Genomic DNA, 18,174 nt, shown 5'->3' with positions numbered 1-18,174 from the left:
GGGGAAATGCAGTTACGCACCCCTGCGCCGGGCCTGTATGTGCAGTGGCGCAGGGAGTGTGGGACTCGCCTAAAGTCGTTCGGCCATACCCACTAAAACCCCTCGGGCCCTCCATTCCGCCTTGTGGCTGGGTCACGGGAACACTTACGCAATCTTCCGCGACCCAACCGGCGTTGTCCACTCGGACTCTCCTCTTGTGGGGACAAAGATGTAAGGAGTCCCCACAACACACGTCTTAAAGGCGCACCCAATGCTAGGGAGCGCCTTACACCCGAAAGTTTGGCGGGCGATAAGGCAATAGGCCGTCCATCGCCCGGAGCTCTTCTGTTACGGAGGCAGACGGCGGGTGTGCGCCTGCCGCCTGCGCCCGTCGCGACGTCGACGAAGAGGGTGCGCGGCTGCGTCCTCCTCCCGCCGACGTTCCGCCGCCTCCTTCAGCGCCATCACCTCTTCGCAGAAGGAGGCGACAGCGTTCCAGGAACTCTCGCTACCCACCATCGCGTTGACGACAGCAGGCAGCGAGAGGTCCGTCCCGATTACTGCCACGAGTGCGGCGCGCTGGGCCGACCAGTGCACACACGACTCCAGGGTGTGCTGGGCCGAGTCCTCAGCGTGGCCGCACTCATGGCACCTCGCACTGGGCTCTCGCCGCGCAATCCGGCACAGATACGCCCCGAAACAACCATGTCCCGAGAGTACCTGCACCAGACGGAACGAGAGAGCCCCGTGCTTCCGACCCGTCCAGAGCTCGAGGACGGGCCGGATCGCCTCAATGGTGCGTTGGCCGGCGGTCGCCGTAAGCAGCCGCTCCCGCCATTCGGTGACGAGCTGCGCCTCCGCCGCCCGCCGCCACGCACTCTCCTGATCCGGGGGAGGGATCTCCCCCCGGGATCGGGCTTCCACCCTCCGCCAGTAGGCGCCGGAGAGCACCTCCGCGTCTAGGTCCCATGGCGGCGTCCCCGCCAGCACACAGGCCGCGTCGCACGACACGGTGCGGTAGCCACGGGTCACTCTGACCGCCATGACCCTCTGCGGTTTTCGCAGCAGGGCTCGAGTCCGGGCGGTCAGAGTATCCGCCCAGATGGGTGCGCCGTAAAGCGCCATCGACCGCACCACGCCTGTGTACAGGCGGCGACACCGCGAGCCCGGTCCGCCCAAGTTTGGCAGGAGCCGGCTAAGGGCCCCAGTCGCCCCCATGAGCTTCGGGACGAGACGCCGGAAGTGCTCTTCGAATTTCCATCGGCTATCGAGGACGAGTCCGAGGTATTTCATAGTGCCCCCGACGCCGATGGAAATTCCGCCCACCATGACCGCGGACTGGGTTGGAGGTGCTCGTCGAGGCCCGTGAAAATACATGGCCTCAGACTTGTGCAATGCAACCTCCAAACCCAGGCGACGAATCCTAGCCACCGTTATGGCCAAGCCAGCCGTGGCCCTGCATCGGGCCTCCCTGTGGGTGCTGCCCCGCGCCGTCACCAAGGTGTCGTCGGCATAACAGACGACTTCGACGCCGCTCGGGAGGGGCAGGCGCAGCACCCAGTCGTACCCGATGTTCCACAGGAGCGGCCCGAGAACCGACCCCTGCGGAACACCGCACGACGTAGCCTTCTGAGACCAGCCGACGCTGGTTGGGTACGCGACCGATCGCTCGGAGAGGTAGGCCGCGACGATCCTCCTGAGGTACGGCGGGAAACCGTGGTATCCCAGCGCCTCCCTGATGGTTTCCCAGGGCAGGGTGTTGAAGGCGTTGGAAATGTCTAAAGACACCGCCAACAGCACCTCACCCCGGGACTCGGCGTCCTCCGCAAGGGTCCTCACCCGCGCAATGGCGTCAAGGGTGGACCTGCCAGTGCGGAAGCCGAATTGGTTGGCGCTGAGATTCGGCCCCACCCTCTCCAGATGCTGGACGAGACGAGCGGCAACGACACGCTCAAAGAGCTTGCTGATCTCGTCCAGCAGAACGATCGGCCGGTACGCCGACGGCTCGTGGGCCGGACGTCCATCCTTTTTGAGCAGGACCAGTTTCCCCTTCTTCCACTCACTCGGGAACTGGCCCCGCTCCAAGCAGGCCTGGAAAAGTGCCCGAATCCACGGTTCGAGCGGCTCCAGCGCTAGAACCCAGGCGCAACCGGGCACACCGTCGGGGCCGGGGGCAGTGTTTTTAGCGCGCATGCGCAACACCGCCGCCCTCAGCTCTTCCTCCGTTACCGGCGGTGCACCTGAATCCGCTCCTCCCTCTACAGTGGGGTCAGCCATTTCCGGCGCCACGAAACCGGCAGCTGCCGGCGGGAACAGGCCAGCGACCACCGTGTTGACTTCATGAGGCTGAAGACTCTGGGTGATGGGGGGACCCCTAGACCGGAGCTTTCGCCGCACGGCCTTGTAGGGCCTCCCGAATGGATCGATATCCAGAGTCTTCAGCATCTCGTCATTCGCCTTGTCCTTCGCAGCGCCGATCGCCACCCGCAGGGCTTGGATCTCACTTCTGTAGAGGGAGTAGAGCCGCTCTTCTTCCGTCGGGTCCCGACGCCTCCGCCGACGGTAGCGGGTGTACCGGCGTCTCGCCGCCACGCAAGAACCGCGCAGCAGCGTGAGCTCGGCGGTCCACCAGTACACCGGCTTCTTGGAGGGGACGGAACGGACCCTAGGCATGGCCCCGTCGCAGATACGCGACATAGCCGCACCCAACCGCGCCGCCTCCTGACCGACCTCGACCACAGACTCTCGGGGCGCAGAGAACCACGCCTCCACGAGAGCGACCTCGACCAGGAAATCCCGGTCCATCTGCGACAGCGACCAGCGTGGGCCCTCCCCGCTCGGGGACCGGCCTGGGACTGGGCTCGGGTTGGACGGGGACGCGGAGATGTCGAACCTCACGTACCGGTGGTCCGATAGCGTCTCCACATCCTCGGCCACCCGCCAGCCACGAACACGGCGTGCCAGGACGGCATCGGCGAAGGTGACGTCAACAATGGAGCCGCCCTGACGCCGCACGCACGTGTTGACCGACCCCTGGTTAAGGACCACGAGTCCGGTCTCCACCGCCCAATCTTCTAACTCCCGGCCTCGCGGATCTGTCGCCGGGCACCCCCAAGCCGAGGATTTGGCGTTGAGGTCCCCCGCGACGAGCACCCGGGCGGAGCGACTTCCGCCTACCAGGACGCCGACCTCAGAAAGAAAAGACTCGAAGTCGGCGAGACTCCGATTCGGCGAGAAGTACACTCCGACCACCATGATGTCGCCGACGAGGGCCGAAACGTATCCCCGGCCTCGGACCACGTCCGCGAAGGCCGGAGAGCCTGCGATGGACCGGGATGTTATGGCCACCAGCCCGTCTGCGTCTCCCACCCAATCGTCCCCAGCTGGGACCCGGTATGGCTCGGCCACCACCGCCACGTGGATGTTCCACTCCGCCATGCTCTGGAACAGAAGGTCCTGAGCTCTGGCGGAGTGATTGATGTTGGCTTGGAGGAGGTTTAGGGCCATTATTCCACGACCATAGCAACCTCCTCGGCCTGCGGCGCTGCCGCCTGTAGGGGTGAGGCAGTGGGCTGTCCGACCGTCGGGTTCTGACCGTCCCCACCTCCCTTCTTACTTCTCTTCCCCTTGGGTGGGGAGACGCAGGCTTTATTGCCGACTCGGTGCTCCGCCGGCATGCCGGCCGCAGCGCAGACCACGCAGTGAGGCGCAGCGGTGCATCCGCGGGCCTTGTGCCCTGGTTGGCCGCACCGGAAACAGAGTCCGGAGCGGTCCACCCCCTGGCACTGGCCGGATAGGTGCCCGGGAGCCAGGCACCTGAAACATCTCATTGGCCGGGCATCCAGCACCCTAGCCTGGGCGGACACCCAGCCCACCAGAAGACGACCAGCGGTCACGATCTTTTTCGCAGCCGCGACGGGACACTGGACAACCACTGATCCCAGTCCGTCGCGGCCGGTGGACATCACGCCGGCCCGCAGTTGCTCGGCGGGGCACTCTCCCGCTGCAGCTATCGCGGCGACCACCTCGGCACTGGTGGTAGAGTCGTCCAGGCCTGACACCCGTAGGGCCACCGACTTAGTAGGCCTGGAGACGCGGACGACTTCACTATCCAGGACCTCCCGCAGCCTTTGGGCCAGGGAGTCCGCCTTCTCGCCACTGGAGGCGCCTGGGAACTCAAAAATGCGACCCCCGTTGGCAGCCTTCCGAAGGCGAACGCCCTGGGCTCCAAGCTCGGCCGGGTTAATTCTCTCCTTTGCCGAGGCAATGACACTAGCGTAGGTGGCTCCCCGCTCTGACGCGCCCGGCTGCAGCGTGATGACCACCGCAGACGACCGGGGCGCGTGGAGTTTGGCGGCACCAGCCTTCTCCTTTTGACGCCTTTTGGGCCCCACCTTTATCCACTCACCAACCGCGGGCTGCGACTGCTGCTGCCCGGGTGGTGAGCTCTTTTTCTTGTTTTTCCTCCTCTTTCTCCTTCTCTTACTCTTCCCCTTTTCCGCAGTAGCGGGTGAGGGGGCGCTCGTGCCCTGTGTCTCGGGCCGGCTCTGGGCGGGGCCCGGCGGGCGCTGCGATGGCGCAGCGGGAGCCTTCCGTTGGGTGCCGCTGGTGCCTGGCTGGGCTGGCACTTTCTGCGCCGCCTGCCTGGCCGCTCCCTGGTCTTTTTCTTTGGCGGGCACCGTCGGCTGCCCCGCCAGCTTGGCAGCGTACGAGCTCCCGTCCCTCTTCTTATCGGCCGCGAGAGGCGGCCGCAGGTTCCTCTCCGGGAGGAGTCTGTCCTCAAGCGAGGCCAGGCGGGCGTTCATCATGCCTCCGACCTGGACCATTACTGCGCGACAGATCTCCTCCACGGAGGACGTCTCGTTAGGTGTTTGTGGGGGCCGTGATGCGGGGACGGCCTTCACTGTCGTATCCGGGTGGGAGGAGACTGCGGAACCCCGTTTCCGCAGATCCTCCTTTATGGCTGCTAACTCTTTATGGAGTGCATCCATCTCGGCCCGCAGGCGAGCGTTGTCCGCCTGGAGCTGGCTTGTCTCCTCCGATAGTGTGCGGGCCCCGAGGACTTCCACGGCTTCCTTGATTGATACCGCAGCGTCCTTCAGGGCTCGCACAAAGTTTCCCTTCAAATTGGAGGACTTGGACGCCACCCTCTCAATAATGGCCAAGTCCTCCTGCACCTGCTCTTGGAGCTGAGCGGCACACCTCTCACCCGTCCTCTCGTCAGATCGGGGAAACAACGCAGACCGCGTCTCGCGCCGGAAGCGAGCGAGCTCAGCTTCTTTTTCCAAGTCTTCTTCCTTTTGTTTGGCGCGAGCCTTGGCCGCGGCCCTCTTCTCTTGTTGGCGCCACCTTGCCATCCCTGGGGACGCCGTCCGTTCATCATCCGTGGACCCCTCACTGAGGCGGGGTCGTTTCGCGCCGAGCATTGCAGCCATGGCGTCCGAAATCGGTCCCCTTTCGGCAGCGACGGTGAGGCTGCAGTCCGAATCGGACGCTGCTCCACCATCGCACTCCATCCTGTCACTTCTTGTCTTTCCCTCCGATGTATCGCTGAGTGCCGCGATCGGCAAGCGTTCCAGCCGCACTCTCGCCTCTTTCATTTTGACGCCGTCCAGCGACGGGCGCCTCGTCACCTCCGAATCCAGATCACGTGCAATCGTTTCCATTATTCTAGCCTGAGTCGTCGTATTGGAAAAGCAGTCCTTGCCCCCCCCAGAATACGCGGGGCAGCCCGCGGCCGAGGCCACGGGGAGGGATTCTCCCCCGGCAGTGCCGGAGGTACCCTCCTGGGGTAGTATGTTTTGTAGGCTTGCCATCTCATACTTTGTCCAGTGTTATCGGACGCCGGAAACCGCCTTTGTTAGCAAGGTGAGGTCCCCCTTCCATCAACGCACGACCTATAAGGCCGCCATCCACCGACCAAAGTCCTCTGCAGTTTAGAGTGCTGCCGCACAACGTCGTTTTGCCCAATAGGGAGGCCGGGTTGACCAACCCTATCGCGCCGAGGGCCTTGAAGACCCACCATCCTCCGACCCCTCAGGGTCCACTGGTGTTCCTCGCGGGCCTGTCCGGTATGGGAGGCCCTGTCCGGCATAGCCCCGCGGGAAAAACACCCCTCCACTCCGCACGACGGCACCTCGGTGCACGCCGCGCCTAGCACCGCCCAATGGGCGTGTACTCCTCCTCCGGGTAATTTTTTAGAGAGGTTTTCTTCCTCGCGACCCCACACTCAGTGCGTAGGGCCCCCGGTCCGCTCAGTGCGGATTACGGTTTGCTTGGCGTCCACCGATCATAAAGACCAGTGGACGGCCAAGTGTGGTGTTGCCACCGGGTAATTTTTTAGAGAGGTTTTCTTCCTCGCGGCCCCACGCTCAGTGCGCAGGGCCCCCGGTCCGCTCAGTGCGGATTACGGTTTGCTTGGCGTCCACCGATCATAAAGACCAGTGGACGGCCAAGTGTGGTGTTGCCACCGGGTAATTTTTTAGAGAGGTTTTCTTCCTCGCAGCCCCGCGCTCAGTGCGCAGGGCCCCCGGTCCGCTCAGTGCAGATTACGGGTTATCCGACGGTGGCCGAAGCCCTCGCCCACCGGTCAAAGACCGGCGGACCCGCCATCGGGATAGCGCATCACTGCGCTCCACCCGTCTAGTGTTTGGTTCGCGGGGCGAAAAAAAAGCCCTACCCCAGCAATATGCCGGGGCGTTCCCCTATCCACCACCCGGGGACGCGCCACGTCGGAGTTCACCTCTCCGCCCACTCGGACAACCGAGCAGGTCCGTGGAACCTAACCTAACCTAACCTAACCCAGTCGCGAACAGTCGCGTGCCAACCGCCAAAGCGAACGCATCGCTCCGCGCGGCTCTACAGTAAGAAAATACAAAGTTGTGGGAAAAAAAAAAAAAAAAAAAAAAAAAAAAAAAAAAAAAAAAAAAAAAAAAAAAAAAAAAAGTTTGAAAATAGTGTCATGTTATATATCGTTGGATGCGCCTCGATATAGTGAACATCATAGTGGAAAAAACTGTGAAAATCGGATTATCCAATAAAAAGTCATAGTGAAAAAACTAAAAACCGGTTATGTGAAAATTTTCGAAGTGAAATATTTCAAAAAAAAAAAAAAAAAAAAAAAAAAAAAAAAAAAAAAAAAACTAAAGCGACGACATATGTGTTTTTATATACCGTTTTAATCAGCATAAGAAACTCTTTCTTGCAGTGCATAAATTAGATTTTTCTCGGTTATAAAGAAATTTTTACAAGTATTTTAAACTTTGACCATGCATCATTCAAAAACTAGTGAGTGGAGAGTGTTGTAACATATACCCACGATTTCAACTCAGTTCAGGTAATCTAAAAACAATAGTAAAAGTGTAGTCTACAGCAATTAAAAACAAATAAACAGCAAAAAACAAAAATTTCATCTCACGACACGCCAACGACATCTAGCGACGGAGAGCGGAAACATACATCCCAAAGACAAGACATAAGAACAGTAACACACGTAAGAAGAAAGAATATAACTTTAACTTATACATTTTATTACAATTATCTTTATTTTCTCTTATTCCAATAGCAAATTAGCATAACAATAGAACTTTACTACTAGTGATTAACAAAACTGTAAAACATTAAAAATAGTTAAAAAATTAAGAGTCTGTTACATTGTTAAAGTATTAAAACTGTAAAATTAATAAGTATCAACATCCAGATCTAAAGTTAGAAACATAACATTAACCACTTAATTAATTAGTCTAGAATAAAATAAGCAAAGAAATTTCAAAAACATTATATTAATCTTAGTACTGTTGTGTGTCGCTGGCATAATAAATTCTAAATTTAACGTCCACACGTTAAATTGTAAACTAAAAATAGCGACCTCTAGCGACAGGAAGTCGAAACAGCGGACTCCGAGGTTGAAACATAAGGGTCGTCACCCACCTCAGTGAATAGAAATAGATTAGTGATTATTTTTAAATTTATCTTACTTACTAAATAATTTTACCATTATAATTAATAAAACATAAAAATAGTTAACTAAAATTATTAAATAAATTATACTAAAATCACACAAGTAGATATAGAAACTGTATCATAATTAGTAAATTAGTCTAGAAATTAGTTTAGAAAATAACGTAATTAATAAAAATTTTCATTTAATTTAAACTTATATAATTAGTAGATAACAATTACTTTAGAAACTAATATAAATAAAACAAACTAAAACTATAAAATTAAAAATTGATAAACATTAAATGTAACACTGTAGTGTGTCACTCACCTAAGTGTTTCTAGAAATTTAACGTGATAACTGTAAGTTTAAATAAAGACATCTAGTGGCGAAAAGTGTAAACTGAGGAGTCCAAAGTTGAAACTTCCACGGATATTAGGATACCACCCACCTCAGTGATAATAATGTAAAATCCTAATAAAATTAGAAAATAGTAAATTTATTTAAGATATCTCTCTTTAAAATTGCTACTTGTAAAATAAAAACTGTGTAATAATTCATATCTTTAGGTACTTAAGCTAACGTACATATTATATATATATATACCGTAAGTGTAGTATAAGATCTCAGTATAGTAAGACTAGCCTATAAGTATTATCACTATATTAATATTATTATAAATATTGCAACTACAATTAACATCAACTACTCCAACAAACAACTAAGATAATTCTTTTGAAAACAACATAAATTTTAATCAGTAAAAACCAATCACTCTAGTGAATCACAGTCCGAACTTATTCTTATCTAAAATTCCATAAACATCAGGGCCGCAACCCATTCAAACGGCAAAACATAAATTTACAAAATATATTGTAGCATTATTTATTTATTTATTTATTTATTTATTTATTTATTTACATGGCAGACTTACAGCTAGAAAACAACAGTATTATAAACAAGATAGTTAACATACAGCTAATTACAAGTCCACACTTATAGCATTGGTTTAGTTAATTTGTCAGTCAGCACAGGAAATATAAAAGTAAGTAATTAAATTTACTGCTCAAGTTATTTGAAAAAATCTCGGCTAAGGCAACAACAATTATACATTAATAATTAGATATAATACGTAAATATAATAGAGAATTATAAGTAAGCCTAATTATCATAAACTAAGTAAGATAAGATTTTAATAATACTATATTAATCCTTAAAAATATTAAGAGAATTGTAAAATTATAAAACTAGAATATTACACTATAAATTGAGAATAAATATAAATAATTTCAATACGATAAGAAAAATTTAAATATTATTATTCATATGACTCACTTATAGAAGACATAAAAAACATAATAGAAAAAGAGACCAATATAAATATCCAAACACACGAAATTAATAAAGCTTATAGACTAGGAGCTAAAGGAAGTTCTACACGACCCCTATTAGTCAGTTTTACCTCAACCTGGAAAAGAAACTTAATACTTCGAAGCAAAAACAAATTTACTCCAGGATTTTACATCAAGGAAGACCTACCGAAGGCAATTTTAGTAGAAAGGAAAAAACTAATACCTCAATTAATCCAAGAAAGAGAAAAAGGGAAAATAGCATACATTAAAAAAGATAAACTCATAATTAAAGACAAGAAAGATTCAAATGACGCTAAAAGAAAACGAGACCAAGTAGATTCTCCCGAGAAATCACCGACAAAACATGACACATCAGCACCGAAAAAAGCCAATAAAACGAATAATATATTTATTTAAACAAGCAAAATACTGTGGACAAAAGTTGTTTGTTATTATCATTGGTATTGCAAAATATTTCCAAACACCACTAAGTTGCTGATTTTTCCTAGTTTAAATCCAAGAAAATGAGAGGTGACTGGGAACGATAATATGTTTTAGTGCATGTGTTGCAGCAGTCTAAATCAACGCTAATGGCAGCTACAACTGTCAAAATCGCCATATTCAGCAAGTAATTGATGACAAAAATGAAAAAAAAAACACGGTCTACCAATTCAAATCAATATTACAAGACAAATACGAGTAACTTAGTGTAAAGTTAAATAGATATTTTTTTGTAAATTTTGAATAGGCATTTAATTGCAAAGTACGTGACGTTGATACTCAAAGAATAAGTTTATAATTTTATTCTGATTTACCTTGCTTTAACATCGGGGTTACAAAATAATTAAGACATTTAAAACAAAAGCCGCCTGCGGTAAGAAAGAATGGAAAGAGGAAAATGACGGAAGTCTTAATTTTATTTAATGCGTAAAGATATTTTTATTCCAACGTTTTATACGAAAATCATTCCACTACTTATTTGTATATCTTGTTACTCGCTTTTAATTTTTTTTTAATCTTTACAAATTGTTGTTTTTTCTTTGAAAATTTTCAAGTTCCTTCTAGGTTAACTACATATAAGACCTATGCAAAATATATTCTAACCATTCAAGAATCTTGGAATTAAACATGTTACGAATAACAAGTTTGACAGCTTAATGTTGTCTATAAAAATCTTACTAACAATATCAATGCTAATGTTTAGATGGATGGATGGAAAGATACAAATTATCTCCAGAACGGTTGCATAGATCGCGATGAAATTCGGTATAGATGTAGAACACATGGGCTACTAATTAAGTTTTTTTTAATCCGCACTGACGGATTTTCGAACGACAGCCAGTGATATAATAATTTGCTTCTTAACTAAATTATTAAATTAGTTATAAATGTAAATTAACTCACTACGAGACTTCAAAGTGTGTTGATATTAGTTGATGGCTCAAAGGGTAATCAACCAGGTGTTGCAGACGTATTAGGATTTAAGCAAAGCCGGGTAAACCTAATTACGAAGAGATTACGGTATCAAGTAGGATATCGTGCATAGGTAATTATGAGTTTCAAGACAAACATCGGTGATATACGTAAAGAAAAGGACTTTTAACAAAAACGTACACATAGTATTTAATAGACTTAGTTCAAGTAATTAGTTTGACGTAATGATTGTCCGCGCGGCCCAGAGGGGCGCAAACCACAAATGTCACAACACAGACGGACTCTGTAATTACACTTGTCAACGGGACTTGCAATTAAACGTAATAATTGTTATTCATGTGCGTGTTATTTATGTTAAGTTTATTAAATTTAACGCAGTCTTATTTACCATCGACATTTAAAAGAATCGTTTTTAGTACCTATTGAAAAACGCGAGCTCTTTTTAAAATTTTGTTCCCTGTTAATTCGGTAATATTGTTTAACGAACTAGTAAATGGTAATTTGTCAGATGACGACAAAGTTAAAATAACTAATACAGTAGAACCTAGATAAGCGATGGACCGCAATTGTTTATCGCTTATAAGACTATTCTCTCTAACCCAAGTTTCTCGCTCATGGAGGCCGTCCGACGGGACCGGATATTGACTCTCGCTTATCCAGTTCGACTGAAATAAATAAAACAAATGCTGCCATTAGAAATAGGTTCTTGTTAAGTATAATTAACTTGTAATTAATGACACTATGAGTTAATTAAGAAAACTTACCACTTTAACATAATAATAATAATAAGAACTTGTTAAAGGAAAGTTATGGGACACCATTTAACTTGTCCGTACAAGTTTAAACTGTTGCGGTTGAAGACCTTTCACGACGCGCTGGAAGATAATCATTAACCGAACTATCAAACTCTTCTTTGTTCTAACAAGCATTAGTTTATTAATCATTTACTCTTAATATGCAACTATTAATCTTACTTAGAAATGCGAATCTTTAGATGCATAGATGAATGGATGTTTGATTGAAGGTATCTCCAGAGTGGCACAACGGATCTTGTTGAAATTTGGCAAGGCACATCAAAGCGGCACATAACCTGGAAAAACTCATATACTTATAATGTTTCCTTTTAATGCCACGCGGACAGAGTTATGGGCAACAGCTAGTATAAAATAACATCAATACAATATACATAACAAAGAAGATCATTGTGCTGTTCTTTTGTGGACAAGCGTCAGTACGAATTCATGCTCTGGTAATACGTAAATGTCGGAATTGTTGCTTTTAAATAAATTATATATCGTAAGTTAATCTTAATTTAAATAAGATAATCCAATGAAGTTAGAAAATACAATGTAAAAATTGTCAAATTTGCAAAAGGCAAAGTTAAACAAATTGGCTAGAATACAGATAAAGTTTTCAGTACCTTGTATATGACAGATGACAAAACAAGCGAAGCTATAGTGGAAGAGATTTTAACAATATTCAAAAGCCGTCGTGGCCGCTTTTACTAAAATACAATTGTGTCTATTAATTCTATTTTATACCCTTGTTTATAAATTTTACGAGAAAATAAAACTGTCTCGAAAAATACTGGCAAAAAAAAGAATAAACTCATTCCGTGGGAAACTTAATAAAAAGCGATAATCAGGCAATTTCTAGTTAAATTTCTAGAATATATTTTTCTTAAGCGCATTGGGTTATATTTCTGTAAAAAGTTGCCAGTATGGGAAGGAAAGAGTAACAAGAGAAGGTGGGTTATAACTTAGCATAAGATTTCATAAATCAAAAATTATTACGTAAGTAATGTTACTTCAATATAATAATGGGCATGTTAATTAATTTACGTTTTATCATTTTAATTCATTCATATCAAATTTTTATGGTTATTTATTAAACTTCTTAATTTACTTCATAAGATTTCTAAATAACCCAAAGAAATGGTAAAATATTTCTATTAAATTGCGTAATATATCTTTAAAAAGCCTTTCCAAAAACGAGGCCGTACAAAAAATAAATCATTTTTTTTTATTACACTTCAGACTGTGTTTAACAGGCTGAATAGATCTGCAGTTTTTTAAACACATAAAATGCTTTCTTTCGAAGACATTTCATTCTCATTTTCTGAAGCCGTACACGGATCCTTTAAGTTGATTCTGTATCAGCTATTTAGTTACCCGATGTAGATATTATTCACACATTTTATGAGCGAGGGTGCGAAATTGAATTTATAAAGGCAATTTTCTTCAAGTGCTTATAGTAAGTTAATATTTTTGGAGCATATTATTAAGTCGTATGCATCATAATCATCATCAACCTGCCCTTATTCCAATGGAGGGTCTGCACAGTATGTACTACTCCTCCATACATATCTATCAGCCGTCATATCTGAATTTACCCCCTTCTTACGCATATCTTCTTTCACACAATCCATCCATACATTCTTAAGTCTTCCTCTACCTTTATAGCCATCCACATTCAATCATTAAATCGTATGTATACTATTTTAAATTACATTTTATTCATTAATTTTATTAATTTTATTAATAGCGGCCACGTACAGGTCGACGCAGCGTGAGCAGGCCTCCCGCAAGATGAACCAATGATCTGGTCAAGGTTGCGGGAGTATCCTGGATGCGGGTTGCACAGGACCGATCATCGTGGCGATCTTTGGGGGAGGCCTATGACCAGCAGTGTGCGTAACAAGACTGAATGGATGGATGGATGGAATTAAAGAATTATTTTTCTTGGATCTTTTCTTTAATGTTTGTTTCGTAGATTACATAATTTTTTACCAGATTAGTAGCTTGTATTGTATTTATCTCAGATAAACAACTCATTTCTAAAAGAACGACACTTTATTTAAATTTATATAGATACTTATTTACAGCGTACGTCAGTTATTATAAACCCTTGATATAAAGATAAATAATACATTAAAACGTTTTTGTCAAAGTAAATAAAGTAGATACTCAACGAAATACATAAGTTATGTAAAGAAACCGAGACAATTTAGCTGAACCCGCTTCGAAACGCATTATCTAAATGAGATTGCCCAATTATTATTTTTTATTGCTGTAAACGAAACGGGCGCGGGTTTCACTTTCATGTTGTGTATTTCTTCACCTTTCCCGGCTTTTTCAAACAGAATGATAATGATATTAACTAGTGATGCAACGGATGTCTGTTTCCGTTTCCGCAAGTGCGGAAGTTCCGCGCGCTTTTCAACATCCGTTTCTGCTTCTGTTTCCGCAACTTTTATAACGGAGATAAAACGGAACTTTACGACGGCTGAGAGATCCAAATGCGCGGCGCGAGATGCGCAGTCCGTGCGCGGCCTTCCGGCACTTGTCGCATTTGTTTGTTTACGTACTTTTTCGTGAATTTAAGCGCGTAATATTTATTATCACCAGCTCACTATACATCCCCACTGAGGGGCTCGGAGCCTACCCCAAATTAGGGGTGACTAGGCCATAGTCAACCACACAGGCCCTGAGCGGGTTGACTTCACACATATCATTGAATTTTTTCTCAGATATGTGCAGGCAGCATCACTATGTTTTCCTTTACCGTAAGAACGTCGGATAAATGTACATATTATGTAAATCGAAAAACACATTGGTACATGGCGGGATTCGAACCCAGGACCTGCAGATTGCAAGTCAAGTGCCACGAGCCACCGTCGCCTAATAATTATATCTTTTTCTAATCTAGGTTTGGTGTGCTTGATACTTAACACATTCATTGTTTACAAAATAAAAAGGTAACAGCTGGGAGCCGAAACGTTTTATGGTGAATTTTTATTTAGTATCTGGGAATGTTTGAACATATAGATAAATTTATGATGTTATTAATTAATTATTTCAATAAAAAAAACACATTTTTTGCATTTGTGCGCTAAGGATCATCATTTTGAGCGCTAGGGATGGCAATGGTTCAAATATGTTACAAGATTTTGACAAAGTCAAGTTTTTCATCAAATTCAAGAATATTGAGTAAAACACGTAAGGATACTAATCAAAACCAGCTTTTATCTTCTTGGTTCAAGATCTTGTAACATTTCATACACACCCACACATTCACACATATACACAAAAAAACACATACACACACACACATATACACACACACATACACACACATACAGGACATACATATATTAAAAAATATACATACATAACATAAAGTTCAGGCTTAGTTTCATGTGATACAAGATATTTGTATGTTTGCCTCCGTACGAACGTGGTACTAATCACTGTAACACTGTAAGAATGAAACTAATACTCTTTTTCGTTAGTTGACAATATTGCCAGAGTGGCCACACAAAGCAACATAGACTCGCTTCAAACGCCGGCGGCTTACTGGCTACTACAAAGTGAACGGGCCCCTCGCTCGGATCCGAGGGGGAGGCGCCGCTACTAATAGCTCTACCCACTCGGATCCGAGTGGTCAGCAGTGAATGTATTAATAAAGAAATGTATTTGTAAAATGGTTTTAATATTTAAAAGCTTCCGTTTGTCAACACGTATTTCAACTTATTGCAGCACAGTAAAAATACATACATTAAAGGACACCGATATCCAATGCCTTAATAAATTAAATATGAATAAAACTAGTTTTTACAAAAAAATATATATTTGTAAGTATGTTTTTTTTTTCAATATTATTTACACTTCTGTTTCCGCATCCGTTTCCGCTTCCGCTTCTGCTAAAATTTATTTTTGACATCTGTTTCCGTTTCTGGTTCCGCTAAGACACTTCCGTTGCATCACTAATATTAACCAGAGCTGGGCATTAACTCGTTAATCCGTTAATCGTTAATTAACGAAGTTAACATTTTGCTTAACGGATTAACTTTTAAGTTAACTTCAAAATGTGTTAACGCTTTTGTTAACTTCCGTTAAGCTCAACTTCCGTTAATAAAAGTCCGTTAATCGTTAAATTTGGAGAAATTTGAAACTTGGAGACGTGCTGTCATTTTGTTTAAATTACGCGCCACGCCACGCTCGTAAGTTCAGCTATGTTGGGCGACTGTCAGCTACTCGAATGGTGAACGAACGAGTTGATAATTGATACATGTGAAGTTCGCGTGCAAGTGTGATGCATCAGAGCGTCCGGGAAAGACGTGACCAACAGGACAAAATCAAAAGAAGGTTCGAAATAGTATATTTCATTACGAGTATATAAAAGCACGAGTATGTAAAAGCCCACATTCCGAACGCTTTTCTTCCCTGCAATACGCCACTTTTTGAGAAACTGTATTAAAAAATCAAACAGGACTTACGAATGTGCTTTTCGCGATAACCGATAATAGAACCATAAATTTGAAGACAGGATGAAATGGAAGAAATATCAAATTGCTCCAGTTTATGGCAGATTCTTCTGAAGGTTCGTCCTCGTCGTCATCATCGTCGTAGCTAGAGATGTGTGTCACTGATTTCGATGATGAGCTTCCACTTTTATACATTATGTTTATTTTTATACTTACGGCTTTAAACTTTTAATTAATCATGACAAGTGTTATGTCAAATATTGACATCTTTTCAAAGCAATTCAAAGCAGAAATGTAAGCGGACAGTAACAATAATAAGATTTTTACGTTTTGTGTGTCAAATGTCATAAGCATTTGCCTTTTTGTAGAAAAAAACCTGGGCAGCATCTCTCGGTGAAGAAACAATGCGCATGCGCATGTTCAGATACTTAAGCAGGATACTACACAAGTCTACTCATAATATACTAGCTACAGGTGTACTTGGGAGCAAATATCGCTTAAATCAATTACGAAAACGTTTAATTATTTAATTCTCAAAAATTATACAATTCAAGTATTTTACCGTAATGATAATTTAGAAAGTTACAATTGGATACTAGCTACAATATTATTTGTCAATTTTTAACGTAAATTTAAACAATAAAAATCAGTTAACAATTTTGACTGACTGACTATAGTATGTGCATTTCGATTTGCCACATCGGTAACATTGTTACTCTTCTACTCGACGTACCAAAACTAGATCCAGGTCCCATAAATAGGTATACAAGTACATATCATATATTTATATATACGATGGCGGCACGACGCGGTAGCGTGGTGATGTCGTCGCCGGTCGCAGCGCGAACACTGATCGCCTGCAGGCGACACGTGCCCAACAACATGCGACCTACCACTCTGTGCAACGTGCATTCATTTAAGTGTAGGCCACACATAATTCATCTAAATTGTCGATTAAAAGGCTTAATTACTATTGACACGAAGGAAAAACTGCGAAAGTTGTCAAAAGCAATTAAACCTTATACCTATAGAAGGTTAAATTTGATAAATATACAAACTACGAAACATAAATATAAACATAATTCTAAAATCTTTCTAATATTGTAAATACGAAAGTTTAGATGAATGAATGAATGAATGAATGATTGTTTGATGGTATCTCCTGAACAGCTGGACGGATCTTGATGAAATTTGGCACACGTGTAGATCATAGTCTGGAAGAACACATAGATTACTTATAAAGTTTTTTTTTTTTAAATTCCGCTCAGATGGAGTTGCGGTCGACAGCTAGTATTATACTCAAGTATAAAATTATAAAAAAATTTTTGTACTTCTTTTTTTTTTTGATTTTTTTTTAAATTTGATTCAGAAATTGTAAAAAAAAACTTGTACATTAAGTAACGTATGCAACAAGTGCCGAAGGTATGTCTAAGTCTTAACAGAGAAAATATCTATAAGAAAAGCTTTTCGTTACATCCAATATTAGCAAACACTTACCTAACAGTACAGGGTAATATCAATTGAGGTAAAAGAAAATCAATCTCGTAGTACACAACTTCCATCGTCGGTCCATTTTCATCTTTTATCACTAAAATCTTCTCACAAGGTTTGCCCTTTCTCACGCTTAAGCATTTCGCTAAAAATATACAGAAATAACACAAAGAATACATTAAATTACACACAACAATTTCCTTGAAGTGCATTGAAAATAAAACTGTGTACAAAATTATAGTCACGAGTGTATAACTCACCAACAATTTCGTAAAGTACCAAAACGCCTATTTCCTTTAGGACCTTGTGCCATTTGAGCACTTTCTCCACGGGTCCGGAAAATGCTCGCGGTCCGCTTTTATTTAACGCCTGAACAAATTGTTCATTGTAAACAAATCTAACACGCGTATATTATATTTTAGATCAAAGGCTGTACAAATGAAAGAATATGAAAGGCTTCCCATTGCTAAATATAACATTTGTTAGTATTATTTTTATAACTTTTCTTATTTGTTAAAAGCGTTATAGAACAAAGGAAAAATGTCAATGTTTGTTTAGTTCTAGATTTTGTATTAACGAATTACAAGACAGGGGTCACACGACGTAAGTCTAGGTTATAAGAAGGTGACATCAATGTTTGTCAATTAAAACCACAACTTGCGGGTAATATTAAACCAAAAACCACAAGTATTTTCTAAATCCAACGTTTAAAT

The 18,174-nt window shown here is 44.1% G+C and overlaps 1 protein-coding gene across 1 annotated transcript; it reads right to left on the bottom strand.

The window, feature by feature from the left end:
- Positions 1 to 3,485: 3,485 nt before the first annotated feature.
- LOC123723027 lies at positions 3,486 to 5,795 on the bottom strand. The gene has a single exon (XM_045685568.1). It carries the CDS (start codon positions 5,793 to 5,795, stop codon positions 3,486 to 3,488), a length of 2,310 nt encoding a protein of 769 aa, XP_045541524.1.
- Positions 5,796 to 18,174: the final 12,379 nt, after the last annotated feature.

This window comes from Papilio machaon, chromosome W (assembly GCF_912999745.1).
Source record: "Papilio machaon chromosome W, ilPapMach1.1, whole genome shotgun sequence".
NCBI classification, from domain to species: domain Eukaryota; kingdom Metazoa; phylum Arthropoda; class Insecta; order Lepidoptera; family Papilionidae; genus Papilio; species Papilio machaon.
This window is presented reverse-complemented; position numbering and strand designations above follow the sequence as displayed.